Here is a 17,953-nt window from a genome sequence, read left to right as displayed (position 1 = left end):
GCTCCAGCTAAGCATTGTCAGGTCACTTGGGCTGATCAGGCTCTGAAAAATGGGCACAGGTTCAAAAAGTCCCCGGAGTGAGTCAAACTCTAATGCCTCTTTATGGGCTCACCTCTAAGGCATTTCAGGTCCCCAATAACATTACCAGGCCCACTCCTATCTTTACTTCTTGAGGCTCCCAGGGTCAGGAGGAGCCTGCCATTCACCACCTAGGACTGTTGCCTATTTCTTTTCAGGTGAACAGTGTTTTGAGAACTCAAAAACCATGCCCATGTCCTTGATGAAATTAAACTCTTTACTGGAAAATATATATATACTGTGTTTAAACAGGCAAAGAAAAAACTGCCTACAAAAGCAAGGTGATCCCTGCTCTTTGGAAATTAAGGGTTGCCGAGTGTTTGTGCTAGCGTCATCTAGTGACAAAAAGGGGTAAGTTCAGCTCACCAAAATCTGTCAAACACTGGGGAGAGAAATGGTGGTGCTGCTGTTCCCCCACCCTCCCCTGCCCCCCTTCTTCTAGAAGTTGTGCAGAATATTGTGGTAAATTCAATCCCACTGTGACTTTTGGTCATTAACTTATGTCCTCTCTGTCTGATAGGTCAGACAGAGGTGAAAGTATGAAGTAAAAATTGAGAGGAAAAGGGACAGGGCCTATTTTAACTTCTGATGGTACTGTCTGCAGAAGTCATGCTTCAGTCCTTGGAAGAAGTTCGGCAAATCGCTGGCCTCATGAAGCTGGAGGCCCCCTGAAGATGGCTGGTCAGGTGGGGAGAGGTCAGCACAACTCTGCAGACCCCTGGCTGAACCTGCTGGATATTCTGGCCCATCCTGGCTGCTGACTTGAACCTGCTACCTAGGCCAATGCCATGCCCCATCCTGCCTCTTCAGCACAGTTTCTTACCAGCTCAGTTTTTTTTCTTATCTCTGGCTCGGCCCACATTTTGCCTAGTTCCATTCCACCAGGTCTCTTTCAGTTCAGTTCTCTTCTTTCTTCCTTTTCAGTTTTCCCAAATCAGACCTGGCTTTAGTTGCCTACTTGCATCCTGTATGGAGTTTGGGTTTTTTTTTTAACTTTATTTCATTGCAACAAGAATACTTAACATGAGTTCTACCCGCTTAACCAGTTTTTAAGTGTACAGTACAGTAATCTATAGACACAATGTTGTACAGCAGATCTCTAGAATGTATTCATCTTGCATAACTGAAACTTTATACCAGTTGACTAGTAAGTCCCCCTTCCCCTCACCCCAGCCACTGGTAACTACCATTCTAGTCTTTGCTTCTGTGAGTTTGACTATTTTAGATACCTTATATAAGTGGAATCATGCAGTAATTGTCCTTCTGTAACTGGCTTATTTCACTTAGCATAATGTCCTCAAGGTTCATCCATTTTGTCACATATGGTAGGGTTTCCTTCTTTTTTAAGATGAATAATATTCTACTGTATGTATATACCACATTTCTTTTATCTATTCATCTGCAGATGGACATTTAAGTCATTTCCACGTGTTGACTATTGTGAACAGTGTCACAATGAACATGTGAGCACTAATATCTCTCCGAGATCCTGATTTCAATTCTTTTGGATAAATACCCAGAAATGGGATTGCTGGATCATGTAGTAGTTCTATTTTTAATTTTTTGAGGAACATCCATACTGTTTGTCATAGAGGCTGCACCATTTTACATTTCCACCAACAACGCACAGCGTTCCACTTTCTCCACATCCTTGCCAACACCTCTTGTCTGTTGTTTTTGTTTTCATAATAGCCACCCTAACAGGTGTGAGATGATATCTCATTGTGGTTTTGATTTGCATTCCCCTGATGATTAGTGACACTGAACATCTTTTCATATACCTGTTGGTCATTTGTACGTCTTCCTTTGGAAAACTGTCTATTCAAGTCCTTTGCCCATTAAAAAAAAATCAAGTTATTGGTTTTTGTGCTTTTGATTTGTAGGAGTTCCTTATATATTTTGGAAATTAATCCCTTATCAGATAAATGGCTTGCAAATATTTTCTCCCATTCCATAGGTTGCCTTTTTACTGTCAGTGGTTTCTGTTGCTATGTAGAAGCTTTTTAGTTTGATGTAGTCCCACTTGTCTATTTTTGCTTTTGTTGTCTGTGCTTTTGGCATCACATCCATGAAATCATTGCCAAGATCAGTCTTGAAGCCTTTCCCCTATGGTTTTTTTTCTAGGAGATATACAGTTTCAGGTCTTACATTTAATCCATTTTGAGCTGATTTTTGTGTAAGGGTCTACTTTCATTCTTTTGCATATGACTATCCAGTTTTCTCAATACCATTTGTAGATATTGAGTTTTCATTCAGCATATACTTACTAAGCATCCTTGGGTCAGGCATTATGGCAGGTATAAGGGATTCAGGCTGAGAATAACATAATGGTTGCAAGTACATCCTCTGGAGCCAAAGTGCCTGGGTCAAATCCTGGTACTATCCTTTCTAACTGCAACACCTTGGGCAAGTTACTAACTTCGCTGTGCCCCAATGTCCTCATCTATATAAAAGGGATATTAGTTACCGTTCTTTCCTCACAGGGTTAGTGCGAGAATTAAATAAATACATGTAAAGGGCTTAGAAAGGTGTCTAGCGCCTGGTAAGCACTCTTTAAGTACCGGCTCGTAAGGCATAGTCCTTGTCTCTCAAGAGCTCACAGTCTACAGTTGCCCCTGTCCACCTGACCCATGTGGCAGGCAGGGCCATCTGGGTCTTCTGGCACCTCGAGTGACCCATAGTTCCTGGCATCACAGGATGAACCGGGTGAAGTTCCAGCGTCACAGATTCGCGTGTGACCCTGGACAAGTCATTCCTACTCTCTGGATCTCACATGCATTTGTAAAGGAAGGAAGGTGGACCAAAAGTGACTTCCAAGTCCCAACAAATTCCTTGTTCTGGGTAGCCCAAGTTGAAACTATGTCAGCTTGAGCAAGTCACTCAACCTCTCTGAGCTTGTTTCACCAGAAAAACGGGATAATATTACTAACCACCTCCCAGGTTATGGCGATGGTTCCACACGCCAGCGCAAACCCCAAGCTTCTGCGCTGGCTCAGGGTAGGCCGCCTTTATAGTCACTCGCCTTTGCCATGCAGCGCAGGCGCGCTGGAGCCCGGACCGCGGCTCGCCGAGCCTGCAGGTTCCCGACTTCCGGTTCCGAGGGGACCCCGAGGCCAGACTGAGACTAATGGCGGTGTCCATGAAGCAAGCCACCGGGGGCGTTGAAGAGACCGCGGCGGAAGAAGAACCGCGAGTTCTGGAACCCGGGGCCGCCCCATTCGGAAATTTCCCTCATTATTCCCGCTTCCACCCTCCAGAGCAACGGCTCCGCCTCCTGCCTCCAGAGCTGCTTCGCCGGCTCTTCCCTCAGAGTCCCGAGACAAGGCCGATCCTGGGGCTCGACGTGGGGTGTAACTCCGGGGTGAGTGACGGGGGAGGGATCGGACGTCGGTCGAGCCGAGAGGTTGGCAGCCTTCACATCACATCCACTGGGGTTCCGGCCTGGGCGTGGCACCAGACCCCTCACAACTTTCCCAAAATGAGTTTAAAGGCGTAGTGTTCGACCCCGTGCTGCTGCTGCTACCTCATCTCTAGGGTCCCAGCACTATCTCTTTTAGGAATCTTGGGGAGGAATCGTTTTCAATTACGTCCCGAATTCCTGCGTCCCCGCCTCCGCGCTTGCGGCCCCCTGGCAGAACGCCGGGTGGGAAGGGCCACTGTGCCTGGGCTTCCAGCGCTTGCCTCCTGTCCAGCGTGGCTGGCGACCTGGCTGGGGGAGAGGGGACTTCCCGAGACCCAAGTTTGGGAGCGTGGGGTTGGGATTGGTTTACTGGGAGCCAAGGGTGACAGAATCATGCCTGGAATTAAGATTAGTGTGAAACGGTGCAGAATGGACCCTGGAGCCAAGTGGATATTTATTTTAAAAGCAATCAGTTGGCCGAGTACAGTGAAGAAGATCGAGAAGGAAAAATAAAACATCCTGCGGGAGGAAGGCGTTGCCACATTTTCTTACCGCAAAGTATATTTAGGCGTAAGAATGATTATAGTCAAACCACAAGCAAAATAGCGAAATGTCTCTCTGACACCTATTTGTAGCCACTAGGATATCCTAGAGGAGCAGGCATTCTGACCCTATGATTACAAATGCTTCAAAAAGTTAGTACCCTCACTCCATTCCAGACCAGGAGTGGGAGGGGATGAGGAGAATTTTATCGTGTTTCTGGCCTTAGGCAGAAGAGAATTTGGTAGAGGGTTGAGGGCTGTAGGCACACGGCTGGTAAATGGGAGGGAGACATTTGGACACAGGCTAAAAAGCTGGAATGAGCAGATGGGTGGGTGTCTGGCTGTCCCTTGCAAACATTTCTCTACTGTGATGATATAGCAGATCAAAGGGGAAAAGAGACTGGGTTTAAGACTTGGGATTTCATGAAAGGCATTAGGAAACTACAGGAGATTTTAAAGTTGAAAGTAGTATATGTGTACCTTAGGGGCCAGGACATAGTTGCAGTTAACTAGGGCAGTGGTTCCCAAACCTGGCTGTACATTTAGGGAGTTTTTTATTTTGCACTTAAGAAAAGATGCTTGCACTTGATAAGACCCCCCCCCAAAAAAATTCAAAATACAAAGGGGCATATAGTAAAAAGCAAGTCTCTACTCCTGACCATAAATCCTCTTCTCGTACACAATGGCAACTGCTGCTTATAATTTCTTGAGTATACACCTTACAAATAATAGCACACTCTTTTGCACCTTGCTTTTCATTTAATAATTTGGAGATCACCCATGTCACTACAGTCTTTTTTAGCAGCTTCATAATATAGATGTGCGATAACTTGGGGGGGTGCTTTGTTTTTAGAATTTTAGATTTTAGAAACTCCTAGGCCCTACTCTAGACCTACTGAATCAGGATCTTGGGGATTGAGCCCTTGAGTCTGTGTTTTCTTTTTTAAGCTTCCAGGGGTCTCTAGGATTGGGGAATTGAGGATGGAGAGGATTAAGAGATGTGGTAGAGGAGGGACTGATGTGATGAAATGACTGGTCAAACATGGGGCACACCCAAGATCAGATAGGAGGGGGAAGACGGCAGAGAAATAAATGGAAAGATGGGGAGAAATTTTTAAGCAGCATAATCTTCCTACTCAAAATGTGGTCCTTGAACTACAGCATCAGCATGACTTGGAAGTTTATTAGAAATACAGAATCTCCGCCCCCAACCCAGATCTACTAAATCAACATCTTTATTTTAATAAGATCCCTAGGTGATGTGTAAGCCTATTGAAGTATGAGAAGCCTGGTATGGAGGAAAGAACTTAATGTTGCCTAAATCCTGCCATGTAGTAACCATGTGACATTGGACAAGTCACTAGCCTCTGAACCATAATTTTTAAAATACAGGGTTTTTGTGAACTATGCCACACATAGAGAAAAGTGCACAAAACATAAATTCACACTTTATGAATTATTATAAAGCAGACATCTTTATGACTACTGTCTATATCAAGAATAAAACATTGTCAGCGCCCCGAGAAGTCTCCCATATGCCTTTCCCTGCTCATAAACGCCCATCTCCACCCAGAGAGCCCAACTTTTACTATTATTGTTTCCTTGCTTTTCTTTATAGCTTGCTATTTTTGTATCCATAAACAGTGTAGTTTAATTTTGTCCATTTTCTAACTTCATATAAGTGGAAGCTTGCCATGTATTTTCTTTTGTCTTGCTTTTTTACTCAGCATTATGTATTTGTGTGAGTCATCCATGTTGCTGCACTGAGCTGAATTCCTTCATTTTTAATTGCTATCTGGTATTCCATCTTAATCCATGCTACTATTATTGGCCATCTGGATTGTTTCCAGCCACACTTTCTTCACCTGCACAAAGGGCATAAATATTTTCCTCACAGGATTGTTGCACAGAGCAAATGAGGTAGTGAATATAAAAATGCCTTAAAAGAACAGATTAGAACATGAATTTGAGTTAGTTATAATGGTTGTAGAAGTCAAAGTTAGAGAAAGGAAATAATGACTTGTTTAAGAGTCAAAAAGGTGCTAAGATGGTGAAAATCACAAATCATTGGATTTGGCTAGAAGGAGGTCAGCAGGTAATGGATGCAAAAGCAGAATAAGTCTCAGAAGGGGGCAGTGAAACACAACACATGTAGCAAAATTGAAGCTGTAGAGTGAAGGCTGAATGAAGACTTTGGAATGCAGACTTTCCCAACCACAGGTCTGAGAAGTAGATTTTTATAAGATGGTCCTTGCTCTGTTCCTCACCTTCCTGTCAAGGAGCACTGGTTATGCTCCTGAAATCCTTTCCTCCTCCCTGGGGTCTGAGATACTCAAAAAAAGAAAAAGATAGTGAGCTTAGCAGCATATTACTTAAGCTGGAAAATACTGCTCTGGACTCCTTTGCTGCATCCATTGGGCTGTAACTTTCAACCACACAACCACCCATCAGTGTCAGGAAAGTATGGAGATGATGCATTACAGCCTGAGACTCCTGGAGGGCGCTGAGAGCCTGCTTTGTGGAAAACTTTTGGGGGGCAGCCTGCTTAGGCTATAGTTTAACAGCCTTACATCCTATAATGCCAGGAGTAAGTGGCAGTCTCAATGGGAGGATAAGAGATATAGGTTTCTCTTCCATTCACTGGTTGAGAGCTGCAATGACAAAGCTCTTTTGGATTCCTCTAGGATCTGAGTGTGGCTCTATACAAACATTTCCTTTCCCTACATGATGGGGAGACCTGCTCAGATGCCTCAAGAGAACTCCATCTCCTCTGCTGCGACATAGATCCAGTCCTGGTGGAACGAGCTGAAAAAGAATGCCCTTTTCCTGATGGCTTGACCTTTATCACCCTGGACTTCATGAATCACAGGACGCGGAAAGTTCTCTTGAGCTCTTTTTTAAGCCAGTTTGGACGCTCAGTTTTTGATATTGGCTTCTGCATGTCAATAACCATGTGGATTCATCTGAACCATGGGGACCAAGGCCTTTGGGAGTTCCTGGCCCACCTTTCTTCCCTGTGCTGCTACCTCCTTGTGGAACCACAGCCCTGGAAGTGTTATCGGGCAGCTGCAAGGCGTCTCCGGAAGCTGGGCCTCCATGATTTTGACCACTTCCGCTCCCTAGCTATCCGAGGTGATATGGCTAATCAGATTGTGCAGATCTTGACCCAGGACCATGGCATGGAATTAGTATGCTGCTTCGGCAACACCAGTTGGGACCGAAGCCTTCTGCTCTTCAGGGCAAAACAAGCCACAGAGACTCATCCGATCCCTGAATCACTGATAGAAGAAGGGAAAGAAAGGAACAGAATAAGATTCTGGAGGCAATGAGATGGGAGGGAGGATAGAGATATTGAAAGGGGTTTTTATACAAAGAATTAAGTTCATTCTCCTTAACTCCTGGTAGTTAGGCAGCTTTAAAACTTGGCAGATGGGCTTCCCTGGTGGCGCAGTGGTTGAGAGTCCGCCTGCCGATGCAGGGGACACGGGTTCGTGCCCCGGTCCGGGAGGATCCCACATGCCGCGGAGCGGTTGGTCCCGTGAGCCGTGGCCACTGAGCCTGCGCGTCCGCAATGGGAGAGGCCACAACAGTGAGAGGCCCGCATACCGCAAAAAAAAAAAAAAAAAAAAAAAAAACTTGGCAGAAGCTTTTTAAATGTCCAGGACATGCAATTAAAAGAATCAGCATCTTCCTCATTTTGGGGGATGATCCCTGAGGAGAATATACCTGTGGGGCAATGATCTGTCCTATCTGGAATGACCTAGAGGAAGTGATCCTGGTTCTGGGATATGCAAAGGGCTGCTTTTGGTGGTTATTTAGGAAGACTTAGACCAGGTTAGCCTTAGAATGTCCCTCCCTGGGCTCCTTAAATCTGATCTGCCTTCTTCAGGCTTCTTCTAGACTAACTCATCCTGTCTATGAGACAAAACCTCACAGTACAATCTGGAATGAAAAGTCATTGGCCTGGCTAAAGGAGAAGCTTTGGTAGGAAGAACATCTTTCCAGAGCAGGTCAAGTTTCCAACATGCCCAGGCTGAGCACAGCAGTTAAGATACAGTACTAAGCAAGATGCGTCGACTAGCATTTAAAAGATGTTTAAAAGATGAAATTATGAACTCAAAATCCAACCGGTACAAATGAAATGAATGAAGTGGGATTATATAGAATATATACAATTATATTTTATATATAATAAAAGTGACTTAAGTATGGTTGAGATTGCCCTGTGAATCTGGAGTAGAAAAGAAATTTCTGCCTTTAACCACTCTACCCATGGAGGTTTCAACTCAAGAAAAAGAACCTCACCCAAGCTCAAAACAGAAAACATGCCAGCGAGTAAGTTAATTCAGGACTTTTTTTGTCAGTGTCCTCTGTCAAAGCATACCAGTATGGAGGTGGGGGGCATACACCAGTATGGGGGTGGGAATACGTGCAGAGAAGCCTACACAAAATGCAGCCTACAATTGGATGGCTACAGCATCAGTGCTGTGGGATAGGTGTCACTGATGTCTGGCAGGTGTTGATTTTTAAAACACCCATGAGCCCACTTCAAGGGAAAGTGGAAGATAGAGAAGATTTGGTGGAGAGAAGATGGAAAAACAAAACATACCTAGCTAAGAAGGGAGATTGGATTGATGAGCTTCACAATCTCTAAGATCCTATTATTTTCTGAGTTGATGTTATAGAAGGAGGAACAGGGAACAAGAAAGTCTGAACCACCAATTAGAGGTTGGACTTCTTGAAGTTAGTAAAAGTTCCTACTAAGGAATTTGAACTTTATGCAGAGAGAGCAGAAGCCAGAGCAGTTCCTAAATAATAGGAGGATGGAACCAAAACCTTCATTTAGGAAAACCAATTTTTCTATTTTGTGCAGGATAATTGTATGGTTGATGCCATTTCCAGTCTCAATTAGACTCTAATACTACTTCTCAGTCTTTTTATATTGCTGCTCCTGATCACTTTTATCCTAGTGACTCTTCCAGACTTTTACCCTTCTGCAGGCAGGCTCTTGACTCTATTCCTGCTCCATTAATCTAAGCAGGTGACCTAACCACCAACTAGTGCCATTTTTGTTTACTGTGTCAGGAAGTCTTTTCTTTTTTAAATTAATTTATTTTATTTTATTTATTTTTTTTGGCTGCGTTGGGTCTTCATTGCGGTGCACGGACTTCTCATTGCGGTGGCTTCTCGCTGCGGAGCACGGGCTCTAAGCTCACGGACTCAGTAGTTGTGGCGCACGGGCCCAGTGGCTCCGCGGCATGGGGGATCTTCCAGGACCAGGGCTCGAACCCGTGTCCCCTGCATTGGCAGGGGGATTCTCAACCACTGAGCCACCAGGGAAGCCCCAGGAAGTCTTTTCTTGCCCTCAGCCTTGAACCCCTTCATCTTCCCTTGTTTTCACTTCTAAACTTACCCAGTGAGCTTTTACCCAAATAACCTTGGCCTAAGTTCCAGATCCCAACCTCTACTACCTCTCCCAAATTGTATTTTATTAAGGATCCCCTTGGTGTCTCCTTGGCCTCATTGAACCTTCCTGTCCACCTACCAACATGCTGAGTTCTCTCTCACCTTCAAAACCACCAACTTTTCCTGTGTCCTGTCTCCCTCTCAGCCTTATGCAATCTCCATCTCTTCACCACCATACATGAGCAAAGCCCTTGAAAGAATACATGCCACCGCCTCTGCTCCCTCATCTCCCATTCATCAATGGCCACCTGAATGCCATATTTTGAGGCCTCTTTTCAGTCTTCCTCCTGGGCCATGAAACCATTCAACACTATTGACTCCTTCCTTATTGAATCACGCTCCCTTTGGTTCTCTGCCATTCTCTGCCATGATTCTCTTCCAGTCTCTTAGTTTCTCTCTACACCTTAAGCAATTGGTTCACATTTTAATTTGCATAAGCATTATCTGGGGAGTCCTGGATTCATCTCTAGAAACTGATTCAGGTCAGAAATGGGGCTTAGGATTCTGGTTTGGTTTGATTTGGGGTTTTTTGCAATTTTTATTGTGGAAAAATATATGTAACATAAAATGTACAGTTTTAACTGTTTTTAAGTGTATATTCTGTGGCATTAAATACATTCACAATGAGGAATCTTTTTAACAGGCATGCCATATGATTATGATGCAAGTCGAAACAGACCACACTTTGATGCTTAGGGTTCCTTGGGGTCCATCCAGTCCTCTTCTACATTTTTTTCCTGGGATGAGTTCCTCCACTCCCATACCTTTAACAACTACCTATATGCTAATAACCCCCAACAGTTATAAGCCCCACCTTCACAATTCCAGATTAATATTTTTCCTGTTTTGTAGTCATATTCCCCTAGATAGTTCTTTGGCACCTCAAATTCAACATATCCCAAAAGCAAACTCATTACCCTCATTCCAAACCTAATCCTATCTCAATTGTTGGCATCCACCCATTGCTCAAGCTACAAACTTCAGTTAATTCTCCTCATTTATACTTCCCACATTGAAATAGTCACAAAGTCCAGTGAATTCTATCAACAACATGTAAGTTCCACTTATTTCATCCACGTGGCTGATGCCTACCAAAGGTTTCTATGTTAAGTCCTCTACCCTCCAATCCATCCTGTCTTGCTGCTAGTGTTCCCTTTCTCAGAAAACTAGCTATGCTAGTATTATGCTTAAAAACCTTCAGTGGTTTCCTAGTGCCTGGAGTCCTGTCCTTTATCCAGTGCCTAAACCAATATTGTTCAATAAGGTAGCCGCTTGCTATTTAAATTTAAATTAAGGAAAATGAAATAAAATTTAAAATTCAGCTCCTCAGTCCTACTAGCCACATTTCAGGTGTTCAGTAGCCCTATGTGACTAGTGACTACCTTATTGGACAGCACAGATATAGAAAATGTCCATTGTTGCAGAAAGTTGTATAGGACAGTGCTAGTCTTCATGCCTTTCCTCTACACATCAGCCACAGTGAACTTCTTAGCACAAACTCCGGCTTCCCTTCTCTCTCCCCCAACTCTCCCACTTTGCAATGTGGTTCAACTGTTTGTCCTAAAAATGGCTCAGATGTTACATTTTCTCAAAAATCCCCCAACTCCTATAGCAGTTTGCATTTGTTACTATATTCTAGTGAGGACTTTGCATAGAGGCCTCTATCACAGTGTTTACCTCATCATATTATAATTGTTTCTGTGCCTCTTCCCTACCACCAGGAGACTGAGCTCCTCAAGCCCAACTTATTTTTGTATACCTAAGCCTAGCTCAATGTCTGACACATGGCTGGCAGCTGAGAATTACGTGTTGAATGAATATATGAGTGAACAAAAAAGAAATGCACCCGAATTCAAGTACTGAGAAGAAAAGGGAGATATATGATTGGGTAAAAGACTGCCCAGGATACTGGGCACAGTGGTTAAGAATCTGCTTGTCAATGCAAGGGACAAGGGTTCAAGCCCTGGTCCAGTAAGATCCCACATGTTGTGGAGCAACTAAGCCCTTGTGCCACAACTACTGAGCCTGCACTCTAGAGCCCGTGAGCCACAACTACTGAGCCCCCGTGCCACAACGACTGAAGCCCATGTGCCTAGAGCCCGTGCTCCACAAGAGAAGCCACTGCACTGAGAAGCCTGCGCACCACAACAAAGAGTAGCCCCCGCTCGCCACAACTAGAGAAAGCCTGTGCGCAACAACGAAGACCCAATGCAGCCAAAAATAAATAAATAAATAAATAAATAAATTTATTAAAAAGAAAAAAAAAGAGGTCTGGTTAGAAACTGGAAAAAAAAGAAAACAGAAAAAGATAATAATATAGCACCGTGTGCCAGACAACATAACTTTTAGAATCCTTAACCCTATGGGGTAGATACTATTATCATCCTCATTTTGCAGATGTTGGAACTGAAGCACATACAGGTTAGGTGACTCTCCCAAGGTCACATACCTTGTAAGTGGCAGAGCTGGGCTTACCTAGGCAGTGTGGCTGCAGAGACTGGGCCTTGGCTACTATGCCTTGAAATTTCATGGAAATCAAGACTGAGAAGAGACTCCAGAGAGCCAGTGTAAAAGAGCATGGGCTTTGGAGTTACTGTGCTTCCTCAAATTATGTGTTCAGACCTGGGAATAAGAGACCCAGCCAGGCCACTCTTAGCTATCCCTGATGTTCTTAGAATTCCCCTCACAGAAATCAGGCCTAATTCTAGGTTGAGTACCTAGTAGCACCCCTGCTGCTGCCTACCAGTTAAATAGGCACATACAGCAAACGTAGACACTCCTACGTCTCCATAAGTCCTAACTACCCTCTTACTGTACCCTTGACTTGCCAGCAACCCTGACTTCCCCTGAATTCCCAATCTGCCCCTAGCTTTTTTTTTTTTTTGCTGTACGCGGGCCTCTCACTGTTGTGGCCTCTCCCGTTGCGGAGCACAGGCTCCGGACACGCAGGCTCAGCGGCCATGGCTCATGGGCGCAGCCGCTCCGCGGCATGTGGGATCCTCCCAGACCAGGGCACGAACCTGTGTCCCCTGCATCGGCAGGCAGACTCTCAACCACTGTGCCACCAGGGGAGCCCTGCCCCTAGCTTTGACTTCTGGGTAGGACCTCAAAAAAGTGGGTTTCATGCTCAGGAGGTAGGGATTTCAAGGCCAACTCTAGGATGTATTAAGATCCCAAGGTCAGTTAGATCCTCCTCAGCCTTCTGGGATTGAGTTTGGCCTGGGAACAGAGCAGTGAAAAGAACATCAGGTTTGGAATCAGGATCTGCCAGTAACTCATTGTATGACCACCCTATTCAATTCATTTAACCTTTCTGAGCCTCAGTTTACTCATCTGTACAACTGAAATAACAAGACCTTCCTTTTCTTATGCCCAAATGTGCTAAAGGATATGATGGTAATTTGCAGAATATGGATTGTTAAATTGCTGTTACATTCTAAGCATGCTACAGACCACAACCATGCCTGTTAGATCAAAGACATGAGAAAAACATCTCATCTCTGTAGAAAACATGCATCTCACTATTTCAAATAATTTGTTTTTTAAGATGAGGGAGTAATAAGTAGTTCAACTTCAGCCTACAGAGCATTTTAAAGGAAGCAGTGCTGGGAGGGAGAGAGTGATCGTTGCTAATGGAAATGAAGTTTATGATGGTCGCAGAGTGATAACAGTGATTATAGATGTGAATTTCCCTACTTCTCTGTAGATCTTAATTTAAGGACACTTTGAAACCTTGTGACCCTGCTGGTGCTCTCTCCCTTCACCAAGGCAGTGCCAAGAAAGATATATGGTTCTGTGGCAGGCTGAATACTGGTCCTGCAAAATGTCCACATCCTAATCCCTGGAACCTGTGAACGCTACCTTAGATAGCAAAACGGACTTTGTAGATGTGTACAGTTGTGTAGATTAAGGATCTTGATTAAGGAGTAAGGATTTTGAGATCAAGAGATTAATCTGGATTATCAGGGTTGGCCCTAAATGTAATCACAAGTGTCCTTATAAGAGGAAGGCAAAGGGAGATTTGACCACAGTAGATGTCATGACAGAAGCAAGAGGTTGGAGAAATGTAAGGAAGGGCTACAAGCCATGAAATGCAGTTAGAAAAGGCAAGGAGGGGCTTCCCTGGTGGCGCAGTGGTTGGGAGTCCGCCTGCCGACGCAGGGGACGCGGGTTCATGCCCCGGTCCGGGAGGATCCCACGTGCCGCGGAGCGGCCGGGCCCGTGAGCCATGGCCGCTGGGCCTGCGCGTCCGGAGCCTGTGCTCCGCAACGGGAGAGGCCACAGCAGTGAGATGCCCGCGTACCGCAAAAAAAAAAAAAAGAAAAGGCAAGGAAATGGATTCTCTCCAGAAGCCTCCAGAAGGAATGCAGCCCTGCCAATACCTTGATTTTAGACTTCTGATCTGTAAGAGAATAAATTTGTGCTGTTTTATACCACTAAGTTTGTGATGATTTGTTACAGCAGGAACAGGAAACTTAACACAGGGACTCTGACTACAATGAGACTAGGCTACAAGCTAAGCAGCAGCAGTCCCAAATAACTCCTGATGGCAGAAAACAGCCACAGTGACCAAAGGAATAGGCTGGGCTCCATCTACATGGGTAACTAAGGAATCTTTGATCAGTAAAAGCTTTGGGAGATCCTTCAGCATCTGAACCTGACCTCTTCCCTCCAACATTTCTATTGGCTGAGCAGTTACCTGACGTGTTGGGAGGAACTGTTGTATTTGAAGTCTGTAGCTGTTAGTTTCAAAAAAGATGGGTAAATAGTGCTTATAACGATGAGCTCTCGGTACCAAGAAGGTAATGATTGTGTAATGGCCTGGGAGAGCCCTTGGAGATGGTAAGACTATCTTTGGCTTCAAGAAAAGATCATCTTTATCTATCCTCAAAACAGCCTAATTTAGGAACCAACACCAAACATGACAAGAGACTTACTGAGGGACAAGAATGAAGAATGGTCCTGGATATACTTTAAATATATAGATATGTAATCCAGTATATTAAAAAATTAGCATCTCACCATGCAGTCAATATAAAAATTATTAATGAGATGTATTATTTTTTAATACCATCTTCAAAATCTAGTGTGTATTTTATACTTACAGCTCATCTCAGTCTGGACTAGCCACATTTCAGATGCTTATTAGCCACATGTGGCTAATGCTACACATTTATGGCAAATCAAAAAGTAATTTATCAAGTTCCTTCCATACGCCCAGCATGCTTTTATCTGCTGTGGAGGGTAAATAAAAATCAATTAAACAAACCGGGACTTCTAAAGGTTAGATTTGATTCTTTTAGCAACTATGTTAAAAGTTGAGGAGAAAAGGAGAGGCTCATACATGGTAGCATGTGATCATGTGAGCTTCAGAAAAGAAAAAATCTTTGTGGACTACAATGGGCATGGAAGAATTTCTGGAGCGTATGGGATTTGAGCTGTCCCTGAAAGTCATATCTGCAGGTTCTGCATCCACAGATTTAACCAACCATGGATCAAAAATATTTGGGGAAAAAAATTCCAGAAAGTTCCAAAAAGCAAAACTTGAATTTGCTGTGCACCTCTGGCATAGCATTTACATTGTACTTACAACTATTTATGTAGCACTTACATTATATTAGTTATTATATGTAATCTAGAGATGATTTAAAGTATAAGGGAGGATGTGCATAGGTTATATGCAAATAGTACATTTTATATGAGGAACTTGAGCATCCATGTATTTTAGTATCAATTGGGGTCTTGGAACCAATTGCCTATGGCTTCCAACGGACAGCTGTATAGCTTCTGCAATGATAACAAGAGGGACAGGAGCATGCCTTATGAGCCATGTAGAGAGGAACCTCTCTGCAAAGGTACACAGGAATGTGTGTTTTGTCCATTGAAAACAGAAAGGACTGGCTGGTCTAGAATGGAGATGTCATTCTGAGCAGCAGTGAGAGATAACAGTGGTCTTTTCCATTTAAATAGATTCTGGATGGAATATTTATTATTTTAAAATATTTTAAAATTAATTTTTATTAGAGTATAGTTGCTTTACAGTGTTGTGTTAGTTTCCGCTATACAGCAAAGTGAGTCGGCTATACATATACATATATCCCCTCTTTTTTGGATTTCCTCCCCATTTAGGTCACCACAGAGCACTGAGTAGAGTTCCCTGTGCTATACAGTTAGGTTCTCATTTATGATCTATTTTATTTATTTATTTATTTTAAAGAGAAACCCTTCCCATTAAGGCATTTGTGCTTTTTTTTTTTTATATTTATTTATTTAGGCTGCGCCAGGTCTTAGTTGCGGCATGCAAACTCTTAGTTGCGGCATGCAGGATCTAGTTCCCCGACCAGGGATTGAACCCCAGGACCCCTGCATTGGGAGCGTGGAGTCTTACCCACTGGACCACCAGGGAAGTCCAGTTATCTATTTTATATATAGTAGTGTATATATGTCAATCCCAGTTTCCCAGTTCATCCCACCCCCTTCCCCCCATCAGTAAGCCCTATGTCCATTCTCTACATCTGTGTCTTGATTTCTGCTTTGCAAATAAGTTCATCTGTATCATTTTTCTAGATTCCACATATAAGTGATATTATACGGTATTTGTTTTTCTCTTTCTGACTTACTTCACTCTGTATGACAGTCCCTAGGTCCATCCATGTCTCTGCTGGATGGAATATTTAAAGTAAAAAGAAAACCGTAAGCATACTAGGGAAAAAAGGTAATTTAAAAAATTGGAGTACATCCTAAACACACCAAAAAAACAAAAGCCATAAAGAAAAAGATCAATAAATTTGACTACCTAAGGCAAAGGGGAAAAAAAATTCCAATAAACTCACATGACAAACTCCCAACTAGAAACACTTGGCAATATATGTGACAAAGGGCAAATTTCATTATAATACAACCAACTCTTATATATCTATTAGAAAAAGACATTCACAGAAAATGATAATGGCAGATAACACCTGAAAATTTGTTTAATCTCTCTCTCTTTTTTTTTTTTTTGGCTGCATTGGGTCTTCCTTGCGGTGTGGGGGCTTCTTGCGGTGGCTTCTCTTGTTGCAGAGCACGGACTCTAGGCGCATAGGCTTCAGTAATTGTGGCTTGGGGGCTCTAGAGCTCAGGCTCAGTAGTTGTGGTGCACGGGCTTAGTTGCTTCACAGCACGTGAGATCTTCCCAGATGAGGGCTCGAACCCGTGTCCCCTGCACTGGCAGGCAGATTCATAACCACTGTGCCAACAGGGAAGTCCCATACTCCCTGGCTTTAGTTACCACCTATGATCTGATGTTCTGATGACTCACAAATGTCTTAGTCCAGATATCTCTAGTCCAGATATCTCTTCTGAGCTTCAGAATTATTTATCCAACATCATCATATATTAGTACTTCCCAACATTTCCCACATCATGGCATGCACAGAAAGTGATGGTGTTTTCGTGGCAGTCCACCTTACTGAGACTGCTGTCTGTTGGGAGGGAGCTTGTGCTGCTCTGAGGGTTGAGAAGATCAATATGCAGCACATCTGTAACCTCTTCCTGAGGCACAACAGTTGGGAAGCTCTGACCTCTTGGATAGACATTTCCACTTGGACGTCTCCCAGGCATTTCACTGTCAACATGTTTGGAAGAGAGTATATCATCTCCCAAACCTGCTCTTCTTCAGGTGTTTGATATTTCAGTGATTGGCCCAGAGGTCTTGGCTTAGCACTCTGCTTCCCTCCACTTCCAATCCCAAGACCTCCTGACTTTAATACTGTTTATTTCTTGAAGTCATCTCCTCTCCATCATCACTATCATTTTCCTAGTCCAGAGTACATTGTTTCTCATTTTTCCCAATTACTACAAAAACTTTCTGTCTGGTCTCCCTGACTTCAATCTTGCTCTCTCTTATCTGTTCTCCACACTGCAACCACAGCGATCTTTTTAAAATGCAGTTCTAATCATGACACCCCCTTGCTTAATACCATTCAAAGGCTCTGCATTGCTTTTAGGATAAAGTATGATCATCCCACTACTTATCTTTTCAATCTTATTGCTTATCATACCCCACATGAATTCTTTATTAGGTAGCTAATACTATATGCACAGTGACTGGGATACAGTAAAGACCCAATAAGAATTTTCGAATAATGAAAATGAGGAGAAAGGGGTTCAAGGACCTAAGCAGATCCATCATATCTGTACCAAGTATGAGGTTTCAAGGCACATACTGGCAATGCTGTCAGAACCCAAGGAACATGTTGTCCTATGTAGAAGTAAGCAGCACTAGCAAAGATCTATTCCTATTCAGCAAATGGACCAAATAATAGCCTCTTCCCAGCTCCTTTCTTCCTCTTAGTGAGCAGGAAAGACATCAAGAATGCACTCAGGGGACTTCCCTGGTGGTTCAGTGGTTAAGACTCCCTAGTTGGGGAACTAAGATCCCACATGCTGCATGGTGCGGCCAAAAAAAAAAAAGAGAATGCCCTCA

The 17,953-nt window shown here is 43.5% G+C and overlaps 2 protein-coding genes across 3 annotated transcripts in view; both read left to right on the top strand.

Annotated features, from left to right (window-relative positions):
- Window positions 1-3,021: 3,021 nt before the first annotated feature.
- On the top strand, window positions 3,022-10,700 carry BCDIN3D (BCDIN3 domain containing RNA methyltransferase; the record flags this gene model as incomplete). The annotated part of the gene is given in 3 exon segments (XM_082635405.1): window positions 3,022-3,141; window positions 3,143-3,439; window positions 6,705-10,700. Coding segments are annotated over 3 exon segments (1,062 nt in total). The 3' UTR covers window positions 7,350-10,700.
- The window catches only part of NCKAP5L (NCK associated protein 5 like), a 48,333-nt gene continuing 33,768 nt past the window's right edge, over window positions 3,389-17,953 (top strand). The window contains exon 1 of one of the 2 annotated variants that reach the window (XM_082635404.1): window positions 3,389-3,439. The gene's annotated coding sequence lies outside the window, so the exon portion shown is untranslated. The remainder of the gene's footprint in view (window positions 3,440-17,953) is intronic. The other variant, XM_082635399.1, reaches the window with a different exon arrangement.

This window comes from Mesoplodon mirus (genome assembly GCF_964341445.2).
Source record: "Mesoplodon mirus genome assembly, chromosome: 11".
NCBI lineage: Eukaryota > Metazoa > Chordata > Mammalia > Artiodactyla > Ziphiidae > Mesoplodon > Mesoplodon mirus.
This window is presented reverse-complemented; position numbering and strand designations above follow the sequence as displayed.